The 20,712-nt window shown below is 40.6% G+C and overlaps 2 protein-coding genes across 2 annotated transcripts in view; both read left to right on the forward strand.

Annotated features, from left to right (window-relative positions):
* Positions 1-3,054, forward strand: part of ttc27 (tetratricopeptide repeat domain 27) — a 72,098-nt gene extending 69,044 nt beyond the window's left edge. The window contains exons 19-20 of the mRNA XM_030786367.1: positions 2,437-2,537; positions 2,673-3,054. Coding sequence (XP_030642227.1) covers positions 2,437-2,537; positions 2,673-2,792 — 221 coding nt within the window. The 3' untranslated portion in view covers positions 2,793-3,054. The remainder of the gene's footprint in view (positions 1-2,436; positions 2,538-2,672) is intronic.
* Positions 3,055-6,587: 3,533 nt separating this feature from the next.
* Positions 6,588-20,712, forward strand: part of ltbp1 (latent transforming growth factor beta binding protein 1) — an 85,326-nt gene continuing 71,201 nt past the window's right edge. Inside the window, exons 1-3 of the mRNA XM_030786154.1 lie at positions 6,588-7,169; positions 7,991-8,061; positions 17,090-17,468. Of these exons, the coding sequence (XP_030642014.1) occupies positions 6,835-7,169; positions 7,991-8,061; positions 17,090-17,468 (785 nt within the window). The 5' untranslated portion in view covers positions 6,588-6,834. The remainder of the gene's footprint in view (positions 7,170-7,990; positions 8,062-17,089; positions 17,469-20,712) is intronic.

Genomic DNA, 20,712 nt, shown 5'->3' on the forward strand with positions numbered 1-20,712 from the left:
TACCCCCCCCCCACACACACACACACACACACTCACAGCCACTTCATCATGGTTAATGTGGCATCTTGTGGGGCCTGTACGTCAGCTGGAGTTGAAGGAGGTAATGATGAATGGAAGACACTTGAAGAGGAAAAAGACGACAAACAAGCCTTTTACCCCACCGACCTCTGCCAGTCTCTCTCTCTCTCTCTCTCTCTCTCTCTCTCTCTCTTTCACACTCTCTCTCTCTGTGCATGTGTGTTTGTGCGTGTGTGTGAAAATGTGTTTGTGAGAGGGCAAAAACAAGGACAATGCAGAGATGCTAGAAGATCTTATATGAAAGTAGTTTATCTAGAGGATGTTCTGATTGTGTGTGTGTGTCTGTGTATGTGAGGCGCGGTAAAGTTGTTAATCTGGGAGTTGTTGGCGTTTTTCATTATGCTGGGTGCCTGCATTGAATTAAACATTAGGAGGACGGAGAGTTTTCGAATAAACCGACGGAATAACAATTGGACTGAAGCTTCACCTGATATCTCTCTCACACAACTCTCATCTTGTAACATATACAAACAAATGTACACACATGCATTTATAATACTGACGCAACAACTTCTCTTAAAAGATAACACAGATTATGTACACAGGCACATTTTGATGAAATGTAGTACACACAGTCCTGAGCCATCACACACACACAGTTCCCTTCCTTCAACCTTTTGTCCTTGAGGAAAGAGGCAGTGGTGTTGATGTAAATGATTTATAAAGAGCCAGTGTATCAGACACCAAGAAGCCCCCCCCCCAAACAGACAACTGTACTCTACCCAGGTTCAGTCCACATGATCTGTGTGTGTGTGTGTGTGTGTGTGTGCGTGTGCGCGTGCATGCGTGTGTGCATGTGCGCGCGTGTGTGTGCGCATTCCTTTCTCTACATTGGTAGGAGTTGTCTTTTGTATTGGAAATGGTTTTGAAGAAAAATCCACAAACCACTTGTCGTACTGCCTGCAATACTGTGTCTGGCTGCAGCAAGTGTGCGTTTGTGTGTGTGCGTGTGTTTTCGCGCGTGTGTGCGTTGTGTTTGGAAGAAGAGACTTGCATCCATAAATCACATCGCTTTGACCTTTCCTGCTGCCACAGCTCAACAAGACAACATGAGGACATGGTAGAGTGAGAGAGAGAGAGAGAGAGAGAGAGAGAGGAAGGAGGAAGGAAGGAAAGAGGGAAGAGACTTTCTATTATTTTTTTCCTTTGTGGTGTGTGTGTGAAGAAGATAAAAGATGTCAGTAAACACAGAGCTGCATTATGGGTAGGGGCCAATCTGAATCCCCTTTTCCCGCCTGCTCTGGAGAATGACTTTGTGTACTCAGTGACAAGCAGAGGCCATTCACTCAAAACGTTTAGAAGGCATCTGGGAAAAATTTAGAAAATCACATATTCCAAAGATAAACACTAGCAATTACCACTATCCTCTTTAATGTATTAGTGTTACAGGATTGTAATTTTGAGAGATTTATAGATGGTACTCATGATTTGAACATAGAAAACCTGCCATTCTCTCTAATAATCTGTGCTGAGGAAACTCTCATGTCACTCTCATGTTTACATTCATAGCTGCAGGCACTGACAGACCGAATGTTGCACAGGATAGTTTTGAACATATGTTAAGGAATTCCAGTTGCTACGCTACCTAAAGCAATTCAGAAATACCACTTTAATTTTAATTTATCTTAGGGGTAGACTAGATGAAGTAAACTCAGTGGGCATTTTAGAAGTCTTCCAAAATCGTATAATTGAACTGGTCATCGAGCATTAAGAAATCTTATTGAATCCTTTAGAGTTCTCCTTTAAAAGCTCTCTTTGAATGTAGACATAATTCCTGGGTAAGGATGGTGACAGCCCTATAAGGTTTTAATGAATGCTTTGGCACTGAGCACTCCTAGACTTGGAGAGCTCTAATTACGCATGATTAAATGGATGTTGTGCGTAGGCCATGGTCTAATTATTGTATCAGAGATAGTCAGCCCATCACAGACTTAATGAGAAGTTGTGGTCTTGAGCAGTGTAGGTGACACACACACACACACACGCTCACACACCCTCTGATCAATGATGTTTTTCACAATGGACATAAATCAGTCCTTGTTAGGGATTCATTACTTTTGAAAAAATGGGAAAAAAGTCTCTCTCTCTCTCTCTCTCTCTTTCTCTCTGGGATTCTTCGGTTATAAATGTGCCCACAGGGTTTCCATAGCACAAAGACTACAGTGACCTCTTCACCTTTAACCCCTTGATTATTCCTCTCTGTTCCTATCATGCCTATCCAGTGCTAAATCTGTTCACTCAGGCCACCGTAGTTCTGTATTATGAATGTGACCACCTGGGTCCTCTGCCTCTGCCTTTGACTCAATCACTGAAGAACTAACTGTCACCACCCTGTCTCTCTCTCTGTGTCCCACTCAGTGTCTATAAGCTGTAGCAGACTGAAGACTAACCCACAGGAGGCTGTGCAGATGCTCTCATCGGCTCGCCTCAGTCTGAAGAGCTTGGCCACCAAAGCAAAGGTAGTTGTCATGTCTTATCTCTTATTCATCTCTCCTTCCATCATTCGTTCTGAACATAATGTTATTTCAGATTCTTTGGGTGCTGTATTTTTTAATGTTCTTAAGCCCTTTTTTTTGTTAATGAATTCCTGTCAGCAACTGTACACGGACGTTGCAACAGGAGAGCTCCATGAGGAGTTGAGCGGTGATGTCAGAGAATTGGAACAGTTAATCACAGAGTTACAAGACATCAGTGCCCAACTCCGCAGCCAATGAGGTGTGAAGTCCACTCTAAAGAAGGAGGAGCCCCACGTCTGTCCAGCCTATGATGTACTTATTTTAAGTTTTAGTGATGTATTTTAAGGCGCAAATATGACATTTATGTACTTCAGTTGGAAGAAACAACGATCTTTGGGAATAGATAGAGCATATTCAAAGAAGTTACTTTTTGTTCTGTTTCAAAATTTGAAATGAAATTTAGATGTGGCCTTATATTACCTGTTAACAGCTAAATGAATTATTGTGATAACAATTCTGATGTCTTGGTGTAATAACTGCAAATTATATTGTTGACACTTTGATAATAAATATTCAGTCATAAACTCTGTTAACCTGTCTGTTGAATGACCACAGTGTAATTTGAAAGACCACCATGAGTGGAAATGGTTGGAAAACACACAAATACTGTTATGAAACTCAGACAAACCATGCTGGACACTATGAAGAGTGGTGTCTGTCTTATTTGAAGTATGAAAAACAGAAGATGTGAGAGTTAAATGAGGGAAGCTATAATGCAGCTAGATTAGACTAGTTACAAAGTTTAGAGATACTTTATGCAAAATGCAAAAACTATTGTCCAGTCTCTTTCATAGATCTAAAACTAATATACACACCAAAGATAAAGATAAGCGGTGAACATAATCTGAAATGCCTGCACTGTGTAGGAAGACAAAGGATTCCAGAACGTTCTGCTGATATCATCGAGTCCTAGAGGGTATCATCGTGTGTATTTTGATTTATTGTAGTGCTGTTTGTGTTCTTCTGAAAAAACAATAGGAGATTGTTTCTTATTTGTCATCCTTCATTTGATACTGTATTGCTATATGTGTTGTCTCCTGACAGAAACTTTGTTCACTTTGTTGTGTAGTTTCCCCAAAGGTTTCAACAAACATTTCACACATTTTTTTCTCTCTCAAAACCGACACCTCTGTTTCCATTAATCACAGGTTTGATAATTACTTTGAATCAAGTTTGAAATAGAACAGATGTCAATTTTCTGGTGGTACCTGGAAACACTTGTCTTGGGCTATCTAAAGAAATAATGAATGAAATGTTTATTGGCACAAGCTCTTTAAAAGTAATTAAGATTAATACAAGCAACAGTTTGTTGAACATCTACCTCACTCTTTTATTGTTTCAGTAATACCATGTCTAATCCTGAAATGATACGAAAAAATTCCTTCTAAATGAGCACATTGAGGATATTCCCCAGTTATCACAGAGGAACTGCAGGAACATGGGCCGGGGGTTTCTGATGGCTGACATTTTACAAACATCCTGTGCTGACTTCAAAGGCAGGATTACTGAAGTACTTCCAAAGGTTATGTAAGAGGGATAAATAATGATCGTAATATTCGGCCATAAATATCACCATGGATTGTAACATTTCTATGCCCTTACACCATCATCTTAAAGCTACATCCTTTAATTTTGTCTATGTGTGTGTATATACATACATGCATACATACATACATACATATATATATATGTATATATATATATGTGTGTGTGTGTGTGTGTATGTATACATACATACATACATACTGTGTGTATATATATATATATATGTATGTATGTATATGTGTGTGTGTATGTGTATGTATGTGTATATATATATATATATATATATATATATGTATGTATGTATGTATGTATGTAAAAGGGAAACCAAGACTTTTAATATATCCTATTATTTGAACTGGTCATGAAACTGCAGGATATCTCACCATTTGCTACCTTTATAGTTCCTGATTGATCTTAAGCATCTCATGGAGATTTCAGTGAGATCTCTCAGAGGGTGCAGCTAACAGCCACTCTGGGGAATGCACTGTAGACCTGAGAGCTCCCAGAGGCAAGACATTCACAGTCTGCTTTCCTTCAGCTCCCATGCCCTGCTCTGTATATAGTCCCATTTAAAGATCCATGTTTTATACATCTCAGGCCTCCTGTGACACAGCCTACAGCGAGACTGAGGCTTGTGATCACTTTGGTCTTGTGGTGTGTCATTAAATTCTAGAAACTAATTCCCTGACGGTTTTTGTTAGAACTCTCCGGGTTGCCTGAACTTTGAGGAATGAGCTCTAATTGTTTTAAACTAAAGATAAGCTCTTTTGATGTGTATGTTGGTTGAATATTTCAAATATGACTAGATTGTAAGAAGATGATCAAAAGCTCATTTTTCTGATTTGGTTTTCCTGAAAAGGACTGTTATTGTGGCAGCATTTTTGTGTTCTGCATGTTAAATAAACATATAGGATTTGAGGGAGGTGCATATAACCGTGACTGTAAACAGTAATAACAACACCTGCCATAAAAAACAATAGTGAGAACACAATCTTCCTTTGCAATACAAACTTCTCAGAAAGAGAAAACAAGTATTATCACACATCTCTCCCTCTCTCTCTCTCTCTACAAAGAAAATCTAAAAATAGGCTAATGACACAGCTATCTACTCACACGCCCACTCCCTGGTCTTGATCTGAATGGTCATTTGAACTTGTCAACTGGGCTCAAGTTCAAGAGCCCTCATCCTCACCTCTAAGGAATGAAGTCATATATGTGGATCAAGAGATGAAAGCTATTTAGAGACCTGGACATCTTTATTAATGTGGAGACTAGACCAGTTGGGGAATTTAACATTTAACAAATTAATATCAACTAATTCCCGAAGCACCCACGTCCATTTGCCAGCTGGAAGGTTCTAGACTGTGTGGATGGCAAACATGAGGAGGAGCTCATGTGTCTAAGCCTTTTTCAACACACACAAAAAAATAATTATTAGTTCATTTGGGTTTTGAAGACATTTGTGGGCATGGTAATGAAATCTCAAAAGCATATTTAGTTATAATGAGCTAATACTCCAAGGCATCATTGAAGTAAGTGAAAACTTTAAGTGGGTGGACAGTAAACTAACACTAAACTTTGGGGCTTGGGAGCTGTGTAAAGATCAGGTATTACACATAGTGCTGTCAAACTGCTCATTCATTTTGTTGGACACCTCATTACAAAGGCCAGGGGCTATATAAATACCATCGCCTCATAATGAGCAGGGATGGTGAGTTTCCATATAAATTTGCCTCTTCATCAAAACTGACAGCAAGACATTCCAAGTGAATAGCATGCATACTCAAACTAAATAAATTACACTGACTGACACATATGGGGCCACACGTTAAAAGTAGACCAAGTTTTATTAAGTACTTGAGTATAAATTTGTTGAACGTGTTTCTATGATGATGCATGCCTCATTAAGAAGAGTGATCCCAAGTGCATACACACATACACATACATACATATATACATGCTATCAATCTTACACGTTTTGTAAGTGATAAGCAAGATAATAATACATGAAAATCGTTTTTTCAAAGAGCCACGTTAGGAGTTAGGGTATTTCTTTAAATTACTTTCTATAATATCTCAGAAGTTCACATTATTCTGCAAGTCAGAGGTTTTCAGGGTACAGCCCCATACATGTGCTTTCCAATAAGCGCCCTATAACTGACGTCATGTCTGCTTGAGATTGGCTGTTGAGTTGTGACACTAACTCCTGCCCTTACACAGTGAAACTTTTTAAAGAGTTTTCAATCTTATCCCACCGACTTAAATATCTCACACACGTAGCCATAGCAGCCTGTTCCGGCAGCCGCGCAGGCAGCCCTAAACACTGCGCTTAGATAGAGCAAGGTTTTATTCAGTTTTAAACTTCGACTTCTAGCTTTCTTTTTTCTTTTTCTTCTTTCTTTCTTTTTCAATTTTGTCGTGCGTTTCGAAATTTCAAGGTTTTTTTCTCCTTCACTCTCTGGAGTCATTCATGTGCTCGCTTTCTGAGTTTGTTTTATATGTCGACTGTTAGCTAAATGACATCGCTCAGGGATTTTGAACTTTTTCACTTGCGATAGTGTTAGTTGCATTACTTCTCTACTTTTTCCTGATACAAGAGTCACGGCTGGAACAATCTCTTGATTATTTTGCACGAAATTCTTCTTTACTAAGTTGTTCAGTTTTTCTTGGTCACTTGATTTTCTTCGTGAACCCGATGGCTTGGATAAACTGGAACATTGTGTTTACCCTTGGTTTATTTATTTTGCCGGCATATGTATTCATGGATCAGAGTGGGTTTAGGAAATACTACGTATTACAACCAGGACCGAGCGGTACGGATAGAGTACATGTGAGTTCAATTTCTTCACATTCGGGAGCTTCGGGGCAGCCTCACTCGTACAATGTGGAACTTAGTGCCAGTTTTAGTGGACCAGTTCGTACCCGCAGAATGGGAAACCAGGCGAACCCGACTCTTCCTTTGCGCCGAGACGCTCCCTTTACGCAGCAACAGCTCGTTCGGCAAACGAGCCACCATATGAAACTTTCTGGGTAAGCTTTACGTACCGTAGTGCAACACACTTACTCTTTTCATTCAATTCTTGGGGTGATGTAATACACATTTCTCTAAGCTCACTAGGGTGGATATCGAGAACCACTCGACACAGTTTACGCTGTCACGTCCGATTTCTGTAGCAATTTGCAGAATGTAGGTTAGGAGACACTACTACCAGTTGTTCTTTTCAGCTCCCACTTTGGAACAGGTCATCATCGTACTTGGTAATGACCAACAATTAAAATTCCAAACCTCTGCTTTTTCCTCTATAAACTATTTACAACTGTTGCCACAGAGTTTGACTGAATGCTTACTCTCCCTTTTCCCAAATATACTCCTCCCTTTTTTTTTCAAAACATTTCCCTAGAGCCACCCTGACTTGTACTCTAGGCTATATTTTACTACATTTCAGACAGTGTGTGAAGAACATGTTGACAACTGCTTTACTTTTCCTTTTCATTAAAAAAAGCAATACTTGGGAAGGAAATGGCTCCAAGCTCATAACTGAGACAATGGTTTTCGTATGATTGTACTGGACACGGCTTTGGAGGTGGGAGTCATATGGGATCCCAGCCCTGAACTGGCTGGCCGCCCTCACACTTATCACAGCAAAGAAAGAAAGAGAGAGAGAAAGCAAACTTGCACCAGAAACCACTTTTGTGAAAAGGGGAGGATCTGTGGGTTACAGTTAGGTCACTGGGTCCAAATGTGTGTGTGTGTGTGTGTGTGTGTGTGTGTGTGTTTGTGCATGTGTGAGAGAGACAGAGAGAGGGAGAGAGAGAGAGAGAGTGACCCTGTGCTCTGGGTGTCATTGCAGGGTGAATGTCTGTGGAGGGCAGTGCTGTGTCGGATGGAGCAAAGCACCTGGATCGCAGCGTTGTACCAAACGTGAGTATTTCCCAGAACCTGCTTGTCACATCTGTCCAGTTAGGACAGACTCACTCCTATAAACTTTAATATTTACTACACTGGAAACAGAATGGCATCTGAAACATGGGTTTACGATTTGGTTTGGAGAGGTTTGAAATCATTCTTTCTTCCATTCCTGTTCTACATTTGCACTCATCACTCTTGAACTCAGAAACCTCTGAAGATATTCTCTGTCAGCATAACGCTGAGTGTTTTTCTGACCCATTTATGTACTGAGTACAACTCTCAAAAAAGTCCTTTTTTAAAGTGAACTCAAACTGGTTATCTGTGCTCCTAAGGACATTAAGCAATGGCCAACACTTAATGTCAGTCAGTGGCTGCAGGTTAGACAGTGTTGATGATTTATTAAAGCATTCAAATGCATGTTTATACAAGGCGCACACAGTTGCTCAGGAATATATGGTCAGACAGACATGAGTCGGCTTGATTTTTTTTTTATTAGTGGTCTCTAAAAATAACTCAAGACTGGCAGCTGGAATGCCCACCTGTGAACAATGGTGGTCTTGTCAGTAGCAGAGTGTGTAGTACTGACTCCTTAGGGTTTATGGAGTGTAGAAAAAGAGAGAGAGAGAGAGAGAGGGAGAGAGAGAGAGAGAGAAGTTTAGAGTAATATTGTATCTCTTGGCTTGGTCCCGAGTGTGGAATCACTCTTGTATTGGACCGTGAGGACCTGCCAGTGGATTATATAAGAGGCAGACAACCCTTGACACTGTGGCCTCATGGGAAACACTGAGGGTTATTGTTTAGTCTCGGCAAGTTTTTCTTACGCATTTTATAGTCCTGTGCTTGATGTACAGGTAGGCTGGGTACTCTGGCTACTGCTTATTATGCCTGATAGATGCGTTGTCAAGGACTTGGACAATTAGCATGACGGCTCCCAGTACATTCTGACTGGTCGTCTTCTTCCTATAGTTTAGCTCAAACACTGAACAAAAACTTGATAATTGTTGCTTACTTGACACAGATGTTGTAAAGCTAGGCTTAAATGAAAATAATAAAGACAGGAGGAAACAAAGACTGGGCTAAGAAAGGATGACTGAACTGCATATGCTGTTAAATAAATTTCTACATTTAATGAATGTAACATGTTATATAAATGTAATTATACGTATTGTCATGAACTTTACAACGTGTTCTGTCAAGGACTTCAATACTGCGTGGAAATTTATTTGTTTTAATGTTTTCCCATGAAGAATATATGTGTTTTAATGTTTTCCCATGTTTTCCCTGAATGTTTTGTTAAGGACCTCTGGTTAAAATGTGTAATCTTTTAGAAATATTTTTCTCACGTAATATTTTTGTCCTGATCCCCTGATGCATTTCTGAATGTACATACGTCTGCAACCCTCTCCTCACATGTTTGGTTGAGATTTTTTCACAGGACTGATGTTTAAATTCAAATTGCTGAAATGTCCCTGCTGCTGCCTCACATCATGGAATAGGGCCCATTTCTAAAGGACTGTCTTTGTGTTTGCATATTAAGTGGCTAAACCTTTTAAGAAACTCAAAAGTAAAAGATTTGAAAACCAGGCGAGAGTACTTTCAAGTCTGTCAATCTGTCAAGTGATTAAACTCAAGAAAAGCATACAGGCACAAAAGTTCTACTTAAATTAGTTTGGCTGCTCTTTATGGTAGACATAATATGGTAATATCGAAGACTTTGTTGAAGATCCCTGCTTTGTAATTTCAGTGGTTTCTTATAACATCCATCCATCCCACTAATGGCCTTCAGTCTCAAACATTTCACAACTGAAGTGCCTGCAGAGAGGGACTTTGTGTATATCTATAGCCATGGTGTGTAGTCTCTCTGCTGTGGTATTTGTTGTTATGTTTGTAATCTAGTCTCGTAATGGTTATGCGCCATTTAGTGTGTAGTTGGGTCCAGTTGGACGAGTGTCTTTGTTCTACGTTGGTGTCCACAGCCCATGGTCCATTACCCTGTCCCTTCTGTGAGTTCTGTTGTGTGTGCGTGTGTGTGTATGTGTGTGTGTGTGTGTGTGTGTGTGCGCGCGCGCGCGTGTGTGTGTGTGTGTGTGTGTGCACGCGCGCGCGTGTATGTAGAGGCCCTGGCCAAACGTTGCAGCGAAAGTTCTTGTTTACATGGGCAAAGGAACCGCTTAGCCAAGCTTTTGGAACCTGACCAGCTAGGAGCATTCCTTCAGCAGTCATGCCTTTTATTTTGCAATGGAGAGACCTCGATTGGCACGTTTGATGTCAGGGACTGGTGCCTGAGGCCAGTCATTCAGTGTGAGAAGTCCAGAAGCTCTTAAATTTGAGGTGAAATGTAACATAAAAGTTTAATGGAAGATCTTTCAGTAGGAAAAATTTGAGTGTTTTGGAAGGTGAAATGTAGCCTTTCCAGTGGATCAAAGAATGGTGTGGAACTGTTGGTGTGCTATTCCGGATGTTCTGAGAGCATATCATTGACTTCATAGTTTACATATTCTGTCAATGGTGGATGATTTTACTATTGTAAAATCTGCTAGGATACTTCAATAAAGATATTATGATTGTTTCAGAGTTCTTTGCAAGGCCCTGAAGCACTATTCTTTAACTCAATCAAATTCAACTTTTGCAGGTTAGTTATTGGTTCCAAAATTACACTTGTTGACTCATTGGCCCCATCATTTAGTCATGTCTCACACTAAAGAGTCACTATTGTGTACAGCTGCTCTCAGGAAAATTAATAGTAATTCATATGACTACACTGCTCTTAATCATAATTTAGTGTAAGCAGGATGGTGAATGAAGTGCCAGACATAGGGGTGATTGATGTGGCGTAGACTTTAGACTTTTTCACTTATGTCGTTGATCATATTTTTTTCTTGGTATGAGGGAAAATATGACAGTAACTCATGTCTGTGCTGGAGCCAGTGGTGGTTTTATGGAACAAACTTTTTCTTTCTCTCTCTCTCTCTCTCTCTCTCTCTCTCTCTCTCTCTTTCTCTCTCTGTCTCTCTGTCTGTGCCCATATATCTTTAGCACAATTTGTTCTTCAGGATCAGCTCTTTCTTCTCCTGCTCAGCTCCGTTGTCACTGAAGAGAAGACTGGATCGTAAATTCGCTGGCTAAATGTTTAATGGAGTTTGATTTTCAGGCTCTCTCTCCCCACACCCAGCCCTCAGGCTTCACGTCTTTCCATCGCAAAACTGCTAACAAAGGGGGCCTCTTAATACACATAAATTTTGTTTGTTCTGGCAGGGACTGTACAAGTCGTCTGTTACTGCTTTATGTAAAGTACCCCCCTCTCTCTCTCTCTCTCTCTCTCTCTGTCTCACTAAAAGCTGTCAGTCAATCCACCTTCCCCATTTCCAGCCCTGTCCTGTGACCTCCCACCCAGCACATTATTTTAATATTGAAGAGTGTCAAAAGACATAGAGTTAGTGCACCCCCCACCCCCTCACCCTGCCCCTATTTCGCCACTAGACTATTGAGTTTTGGCCCTGTCCCATATAAAGTTGTATAGGCTGTGTGGGTGTGCTAACATTATAGACCACACTTTGCTTGACTAATTAAACTGATATAATGACCCAGTTTTGTTCTTCATCCTATACTCCATTTTCTAAGTCTTTTTTTTCAAAGGGATGGTGTGCTTGCCTTAGTGGTATCCATCATGTGATGTGCATTTGGAGACACTGTTACTGTTTATATCTCTTAAACTGATTTTAGATCTCATTTAGTTTATATGGAAACATTCAGAGAATTCTTGCGGTTTGTTCTAGATTCATTCAACGTGGCACGATGCCTCAGATGATCTTATTCTGCAATAGAATGACACCCTGTTTGGCTATGAATGGGAGATCTCATAGAAAGAAAAAAACATGAATTGAATTGGGGGGAAGAATATAAATTGAATGACAGTTGAATGGCTGGTGAATGTAAGGGGCAGAAAACATTTCCATGAATGCAGATTTCCTCAGAAACAGGAATACATTCTTTATCCATACGACGACAGTTGCTTGGTACATTATGGCTGGTGTACATCTGGCCTGTGATGGAAGGTTCTTACTTAAATAATTCCAGTTAGTTTAGTTTTACTCTATGCTAACTTGACTTTCGTTTCAAATATTTTCATTGAGCTGTTCATTCTTTCTCTCTGACTTCAACAGTCCTTGTCCATTTTCTCCTGCTGAGAAAACTACTCAAATTTGCCCTCTGTTTTTTCCTCATCATACGGGGAACAAGTTGCCGTTGTAAACCAATACTCATAATTATCTGGTTGCTATGCATGAGCTTTCAACATGTCTTTTCAGGGGCATGCAAGGCTGGGCACAAAGACTAAAGCAAAAAAAAAAAAAAGAAAAGAAAAATCAAGGCCTCTAAAACAGTTGAACTTGTCACACTGACTGTTTTGAAGGAGGATTTTTTTTGTGTGAGAGAGGCCTTGTCATGAAAAATGTATTTCTCTGTCTGCTGCCAGGATGAAATATTTTCATGCTTTGTTTTGTCTGGCGAGAAGCTGCCTGTGTTGAGTTGTGTTCAGTTAGGAGAGAAATAGACTGGGCAGAATTTCAAAGCCTGAGATTACCAGGCAGCTGTGCATATGTACACACACACACACAGACACACACACACACTTCAACATGCCCTGAAGTGTTTCTGAAGTAGAGGCCTTGTGGGAACTACATAAAGCATCCATTGAGAATGTATTAACATCCAAAACATCTGCATAAGCATGAACAACAAATGTGCATGCACTAAATTATCAATCTAGTACAAATCCATTGCAAAAGATTAATCAGGTTCCTCTAAGAATGGTTCACCAAGATATACAGTATATGTAGTTTAGCCTCAAGTCAACTTTAACTCTTTTGCTTACTCATAGACATGCATACACACTCGCATGCTCACCACATGTATTTTGCATCTTTCGTGCGTTAATGGTTTGAATGATACCTCAACATTGGAAACAGCTTTAGCACTCTGTAAGTAGTAAGTATGTAATAGGCTGTTCATTGAGATTTTGAGTACTGCTTGTCTCTGCTTTGAGTAAACTACTCATTCCCAACCAGTAAATTCACACAAATAAAATGTCCATGTTGCTTTATTTTTGATCTTGGAGCTGTTTGCTATGTAGTATCAGTCTGATATTTTGACAGCAGTTCAGTGACAGAGTGAGGATTATATTTTTCTATCTGTACTGGTTCTTCAGGAGATATGTCTTAAAATATGTAATGGGTATATTTGTCTGTGTGAGAATGCTGTCAGCTGGCTGTGTGTATGCTGTATATGGTCTATCCGAATGAGCTTTTAAGATTGCATTTTTTCCCATAGACCTCATTCAGAAACGGACTTATCTGCTGCAGGCTTTAATCTCCAGTCCTGTCTGCACTGAAATACTACCAGAGAAGCGGACTTATCGACTCCTCTTTTTGGCATGGTCAGCCAAGTGAAAGGTTTCACGCTACTGAAAAGGATTAGGGTACAATGCAACAAATTTTAACACAGATTTCAATATCGACTGGGACGATAAAGCTAATAAAAAAGTGTGGATGCTTAGAAATTACCTCCACGACTTCAGGGAGCCAGACGACTTGAGTCAGCATGAGTGCCAGGTGCTTCCACTCCCCCTCCCCCAGGGTCTACCGTATTTTAATACGTTTGGCAGGTCTTGAGGAAAAAACTTTAGCCCAAACTTTATGACTAACAAAAAAATGTGAAAAATTCTCTCGTACCTTAACTGTCGTGACATAACTTTTATGTGTAAAGCATAGTGAGCCTCTCTGTTCCATGGCAATTGATATGTATTCATATATATAATGACTCAGAAGTTCAGATACATGTTACATGTTCATAATGACTCAAAAGGTCTACTAAATGATTGCTGCATGACCTTTATGGATACAACTAAAGGTTACAGGTCAAAGGCAATCTGGTTATGTTATGATGGGGGAGAAAAAAACAAATTGAGTGTGTGCGGGAGCAGGGGTTGCTCACTCATGTGATACATTTGTGTGACATATTCAAATGATATATTTGTATGATGCCTTTGTATGAAACATTCAGAGTTCAGTATGGTGCTGAAGTGACTGTCCACAGAAGGACTGATATACAAAAGCGTGTGTGTGTGTGTGTGTGTGTGAGAGAGAGACAGAGAGTGAGAGAAAGATAAATGAACAGTCTTGTTATCTGAGGCTAAATCTATAGGCTTGGAACTGCCTCACTAAGCAGCTTACTCCATAATGCTGCATTTCCACTCTGTTAGCTGAGCTTTGTCTCAATTACAGGAACATCTGCAGTGGCCATGTGCCCTGAACACGCATATGTGCATATATAGATCTACCGCATTGCTTCCTGTGGTGTGTTCGTATGTTCTCATTAACAGTATAGAGCTAATATGATACTACCCTCCCCTGCACCAAACGTACGTGTGAATATATGTTGGTATTTAATATATCTGTCTTGGTCAGGTCATGTTCTTTGTGGAATTTTATATAGAAATAGATGTGGTATATTAACATCCATAGATATATTTACTATGTGGATACATGATATATTGTTATGATATGTTGTTATGTTATGGATATATGATATATTTCTATGGAGATATATGTGGTATAACTTCACTTGCTCACTCTTGCTCTCACTTCCAGTCTGTCTGTCTGTGACTCTCTCTCTCTCTCTCTCTCTCTCTCTCTCTCCCTCTCCCTCTCCCTCTCTCTCTCTCTCTCTCTCTCTCACTACTATATTTGGTCTCTCAGCTTGGCTTGTGTAGCTCTCTGCCTTTCGTGTTGTGGTGTTAATTGCAATATAATGACCATGAAACCTCATTTCAAACCAGCTTAACTTTGAACTTAGATTCACTGACATCAGATGGAGAAATAATATATTGTAGTGTGTGACAGTGTGTAATCACAGGAAGATTAGATTCAGCTAGGTGACTGGTTACAGTTATTGATGTAGAGTACAGTATATTCTAAATTACAGAGTGAAGTAGTTTTTCCTCTGTCTCAGTATGGGTTTGAGCTTAATATGAGTGAGCTGGAGTGCCATTAAGGTGATGAAAAGCGCCTCGCTGAATGATTTATTTCCATGCGCCTCTCTCGCTAGAGCCTAAATCGACTTTGAAAAACCACGGCCCTCTCTCGTTCCCAAACAATGCTCCCCTGTCCCCTGGGTGGCTCAGAATGTTTGGGTTCTCTCACCAAAACCAGATGATGAATTAGTTGAGGTCTAGTAAGGTTCTGACTGAGCATAAAGAACAGAGGGAACTTGAATTTTGTGCTATACTGAACACAACACAAAACAAAAACAGTACACTGCTTGAGTGGGAGGGAAATGCTAATGCAGTGAAAATATCACTTGTCGCCAAGGGAGAGGGCAGAAATGATGTCAGTTTTGATGTAGTCACTCTTTTCTTGGTGGAAAGAGTTGTCATGTGTTGTTCGTGTGAAGATGTATACCCCTGTATATCCGTGTGTTAACTCACAGCGTTTTTCTTTCTTTTTTTTTTTTTTTTAATATTTTTCTTGCCTGTCACCTCCAGTTCCTTCAGTATTCACAAAGAGCTTCTAAATGCATTATTACGTTACTTTCAAAACAGCAGCTCTCACTGGAATGTGTGTGTGTCCAGCAGATGTGTGTGTGATGTTTGGCAGTTGCAGACAGTGAATAGATGCCATTCCGATACTTCAGAAACAAGCCAGTGAGGTCAGGGTTGGTGAGAGAGCCTCACCCTAAATGCTGCTATTGGCACTGTGTGCATTTTAGCACAGCATGATGTCATTTCCTGTCCAGCATATTGCTAACTGTGTCATTCTGTTTCAGTAAGCACCATCTTAGAAAACTCAAACTCCGAGTTTGAGTTTGGATGGGTTGGGGATGAGGGGGAGTCAGGCATCAGCCAGTGCAGTCCTGTGTGTATTTGTGTGTACATGTTCATGTGTGTGTGTTTGCGTATGTGTGTACATTTCATCTGTCTGTGTTTGTGTGTGTGTGTGTGTGTGTGTGTGTGTGTGTGTGTGTCTGTGTGTGTCTGTGTGTGTGTGTACATATTAATGTGTGTGTATGTGTGAGTATATGTTCATGTGTATGTGTGTGAGCACATGTTCATGTGTGTGTACATGTTTATGTGTGTGTGTGTATGTATGTGTGTGTTTACATGTTTATCTGTGTGTGTATGTGTATGTGTGTATGTGTGTGTTCATCTGTGTGTGCTTTGGCCACTGTAGCAGACTGGCAGAGTGTGAGTAGAAATATGAGTTGGTCTTGGTTCTTACTCAGCTCTGTCTTAATCACTAGACTCCAGACTCAAAAACTTTCCAAATCTCTCTCTCTCTCTCTCTCTCTCTCTCTCTCTCTCTCTCTCTCTCTCTCATTATTGAGCAATTCGGCTGCCCATATCTAGTCAGACCACCTAAAGCTGTTTTGATATCATGTATCTGATGGTGATGTGTAGGAGGTCCCAGTGCTGCTGCCCCAGGCTGTGATTTAAACAGAGCAGTTAAAATGCATTACAGACACACTGAGATAGTTACTCGAGATGATAATGATTTCAGCTGCATTTGTTTCATTTTAGATGTTTCTGCCAATTGTCTGTTGATTACACTGTGTCTGTCACATCTGAGTGAGATAATTCTGAAACTCCACTGTAGTACAGACAGTGTGTATTATAATGTGTGTGCATTTGTGTGTGTGTGTGTGTGTGTGTGTGGTGGAGGTGGGGGGTCGGTGAGATGAAAGGAATTTGTTAAGGGGTGTTACATCTTTGTTGTGTGATGAATCACACTTTTTTTTGTAAATGTGTGCCTCAGTATGTGCTATGAACCTTTCATATGTGACATATGTCTGTACCTGAATGTTTAACTGTAGTTGTGTGTATTTGTTTGTGTCTTGTACTATCTGAAATACAGCAAAGACTCACTCCTCCCTCTCTCCTTCTCTCTCTCCTTCTCTCTCTCTCTCTCTCTCTCCCTCTCTTCCTCTCTCTCTCTCTCTCTCTCTCTCTCTCTCTCTCTCTCCCCCCTCTTCTCTTCTGGTCTCACAGCAAACTGTGTGCCACAGTGCCAGAATGGTGGAATGTGTCTGCGACCTCAACTATGTGTGTGTAAACCAGGGTCCAAAGGCAAAGCGTGTGAACAGACCACCCTGCCTCCTTCTTCACACCCCACTGGACCAGGCAACGGTGGGCACAGTAACGGCGGGCATGGTAACGGTGGGCATGGTAATGGCGGGCATGGTAACGGTGGGCATGGTAACGGCGGGCACACCAACGGACACTCAAACGTGGTGCCCCAGCGGCCCATCCCTCAGATCCACCCACACGGCCAAGTGACGGCTCCTCTGCCGGTCCCTGGTACCAACATGGCAAAGATGACCCTAACCATGAAACAGTCGGCACATCATCCCCTGCCTTTCCAACAACAGTGAGGATTGTCTGATATCACCTATTGTCTAGTTCTTAAGCATGCAATCTGCTTTATTGCACATAGAGATATGATATGATTGTATATACAACAAAAATGAAAACGACAAAAAAAGTGATATTCACAATGCTGCATCTAATGTTGAAGTGTTGTCTTACTGGTATATTTTGAAGTAATTAGTGTGTCTTCAAACTTATGGTACCACAGGATTCATTCCCTGTTCTTTTTTCAGCATTAAGTCTTTTAAAACCCAGATTTTCAACACAGAATTGTACTTAGGAGTTGTCCTATGTTGAGGTGGCTTGGTTCTGATATTTTCAGTTTTCTCATCTCTTGTAGTGTTGTTTTCTTTGTGGTACACTGTAAAGGATATGGTGTAGTTCTGGTTGACTTCAGGCTACAGCTGTGAATAATCCCCACTGTTTCCCCCACTAATGTGGCAGAGAGACGGGCAGTGCCCCCAGCTGCTGAAACCAATGCCAGTCTTTTAGTCAGAATCAACTAAAAGAAATAGTCACTGCTGACTCAAGAAACCCAGGAGTGTTTTTTTTTTCCCCTTTCAACGTACTTTTAATGCTAGGACCTCAGTGGTGGTTTAAGCTCTCTGTCAACTGGTGCCTCTGATGTCAGTCTAATTTTAACCCATGGATTTTTGTTTGCCCTCAAAACATTGTCTTTATTAACACCAATTATTGTGACCGGTGAAGTCCCTCCGAGCGTATTGAGGATCTGCCTTTTAGCCCATGCTTCGGTTGGCTTGGGGTTTGTTTTGACTGTCGTTGCAGCAGACGGCTGGAAAATTCGCAATCGCGTTAGACACGGTGAATGGCTTATGCCTTGTCAAGGCTAATCGGAGTGACTTCAGACGGCAAATAAATCTGCCTTTTTCCTTTTTTTCGCTCAAAATATAGGCCAGCGCGTTGGTAGAAATAGTTAGAATTCACTCTTTAAGAAGACAAACAAACGTGTTTTGATTGTTGTTATTTACGGATGATATTCAATGAATGCATTGTATGTGCCACATTTTGATGGGCAAGAAAAGGTTGGGAGTTCTAACGCAGCCTTTAGGTAGGCAGCGTAATTGCTACCAGATCTCTGTCCTCGAAAGCTGCTCTCAATTTCCTCTCGGTTTATTTTGTACAGGGAGGAGACTGGCTTATGGGAGCTGGCAAAGAACCTCTGATTTCATCTGATATTTCAAAAACCAGAACAGTAATTAACTCTCAATTATCGAATGTTAATCAGCAGTTCACACATCCAGATGTTAAACAAACAAAAGGCTATGAAGTAGTTAAAAAAGTCATTTTTTAAGTGAAATGGCAGTTCCCTTCATATTATGAAATTTTTGTAATTTTATACTATAGATAATAGAGGATGTATTGGCTGGATCTAGTGAAATGCTTTCAAGAAAATCTCAGGAGTCAGATCCAGATCAGTCAGGACTAGATGTCCTTACTCACTAACACTTCTGCTGTTCTTTACTTTGGGTGGATGTGTCTGTCTGACCCAAAAATATACCCTTTGACCCTACCAAAAGAGATGCTCTGGACCTCCGCTGTTATACTATGCGGGTCGTCATCAATCAACTCCCTGTGGTTGTAATATCACAAGCTACTTCTGTTTCTGGAAGGCTGGTTTAACCTTTGAACCCTGTGACCTTTATCCTACAGAGGGAGAGACTGCATTGACTAACCGGTAACCGAAGACACACCGGATGCATGTCGGTCAGCTGGACAGCATGTAGTACATAGATCCATTTCATGGCTAGTTTTAGATCATTTCACACTTCAGCTAAATTGTTCAAAAGATAAGCTTTATTGTGGATTTGGTTTATTGACAGAATTCTCGCTCATTACAGATAAATTACATTACCCAAAACCTAATACATAATGCAAAAGAAACTGGCATTCTTAAGTACAAAAAGTTATTTGGAAACATCCTTTAAGGTGAAACATGTGAAACACATACTTAATATGAATTTAAGATGAACTTGAACTCGAGTGTCGTCATCAGAAACATGCAGTAGATTATGTCAGGAAACATAAGCTGTACGAGAGGTGTATGCTGAACATGCTAAAATCTTAAAACATGGTCGGATAAGAGTGATAACATCTGGCGCTACCAGTGACTTTCAAAGCATTTTTTTGTGTTGGTGTAAACACTGCCCTCTTAGGAACAGCTGGTATTGGCCAGGGGATTTCTCTGCCAGTGCAATGATGTTTTCCCCTGCTCTCTGCAGAGATGTGGACAGACACGGCCCATGTGGACGGCTAGGTCTGAGTCAGCCGAGCCACTGCATTTTAATTCCCAGTATGAATCATAGCTGGACAGGTTAATGCTATGGGAATGGGGGAAAGTGAGGTTCAGTGGCAGGGGTCAAACTTTATAGCCATATGCCATGGTCTCCAAGGCAACAGATGGTAACCACTGGTTGCTCCAATGGGAAAAATGTTCTGTGACCAGATTATTTCACCTTTCACACAGCTGAAAATTATAGTTGTTTACTTGTTTTTGTCCATAAACTAAAAAACGGTTTATTTAGGGGAAACTGGACTTGTTAAAATGAGGGTGAGTGGAGAGTTGGAGTTCATAATTGGTCATTGAAGTTGTTTTTATCCTCACCTCAGAACCAGAGTCAAACAAACAAAAAAAAAATCATACAGTTCTCTTTATACCCTCATTTGAAAAAGATATAGCTCTGTTCTGTGACTGAACTCAAGTTAACCCTTTCAACACTCTTAATCCTTAACACCAGCTCATGTGTTCAGCTCTCCGCTGCTTTCACTCTTTGTATAAAAGTGTGTGTGGATGTCTCTGTGAATATTTTGGGGAGCATAAGCATGTGCGTCTGCATCATAGAGGTCAAACCTGGGTGAACCTATAACGGGAAGTCCGCTCTCAGGCTAGAACCGCTCGTGTAGGTGGACTGAGTCAGGGGAAAGGGTGATGTATGTGAATTTAAGAGAAAGAAAAGGAGAGATGACACATTATGTACTCTCTCTCTCTCCATTCTGTTTAAAATAACATGCAAGTGTGGACATGCTTCAGGCCTACTGGTGGTTCCACTTATCTTTACAGTCTGTAGCATACGTCATCCTCACAAAACACCAGAGGGTTCTCCTAGTAAAACTTCACCTTTGACTGGTCACTCCACCCTGTTGCTTTTCAGTCTTTTTTTTTGTCCTTGATGCATCTGGCTCTGCTTTCATGTGGTTGTTGGTCTTGGTAGTGCCAGTCAGGTCCA

The sequence above is a fragment of the Chanos chanos genome, chromosome 10 (genome assembly GCF_902362185.1).
Source record: "Chanos chanos chromosome 10, fChaCha1.1, whole genome shotgun sequence".
In the NCBI taxonomy this organism is placed as follows: Eukaryota; Metazoa; Chordata; class Actinopteri; order Gonorynchiformes; family Chanidae; genus Chanos; species Chanos chanos.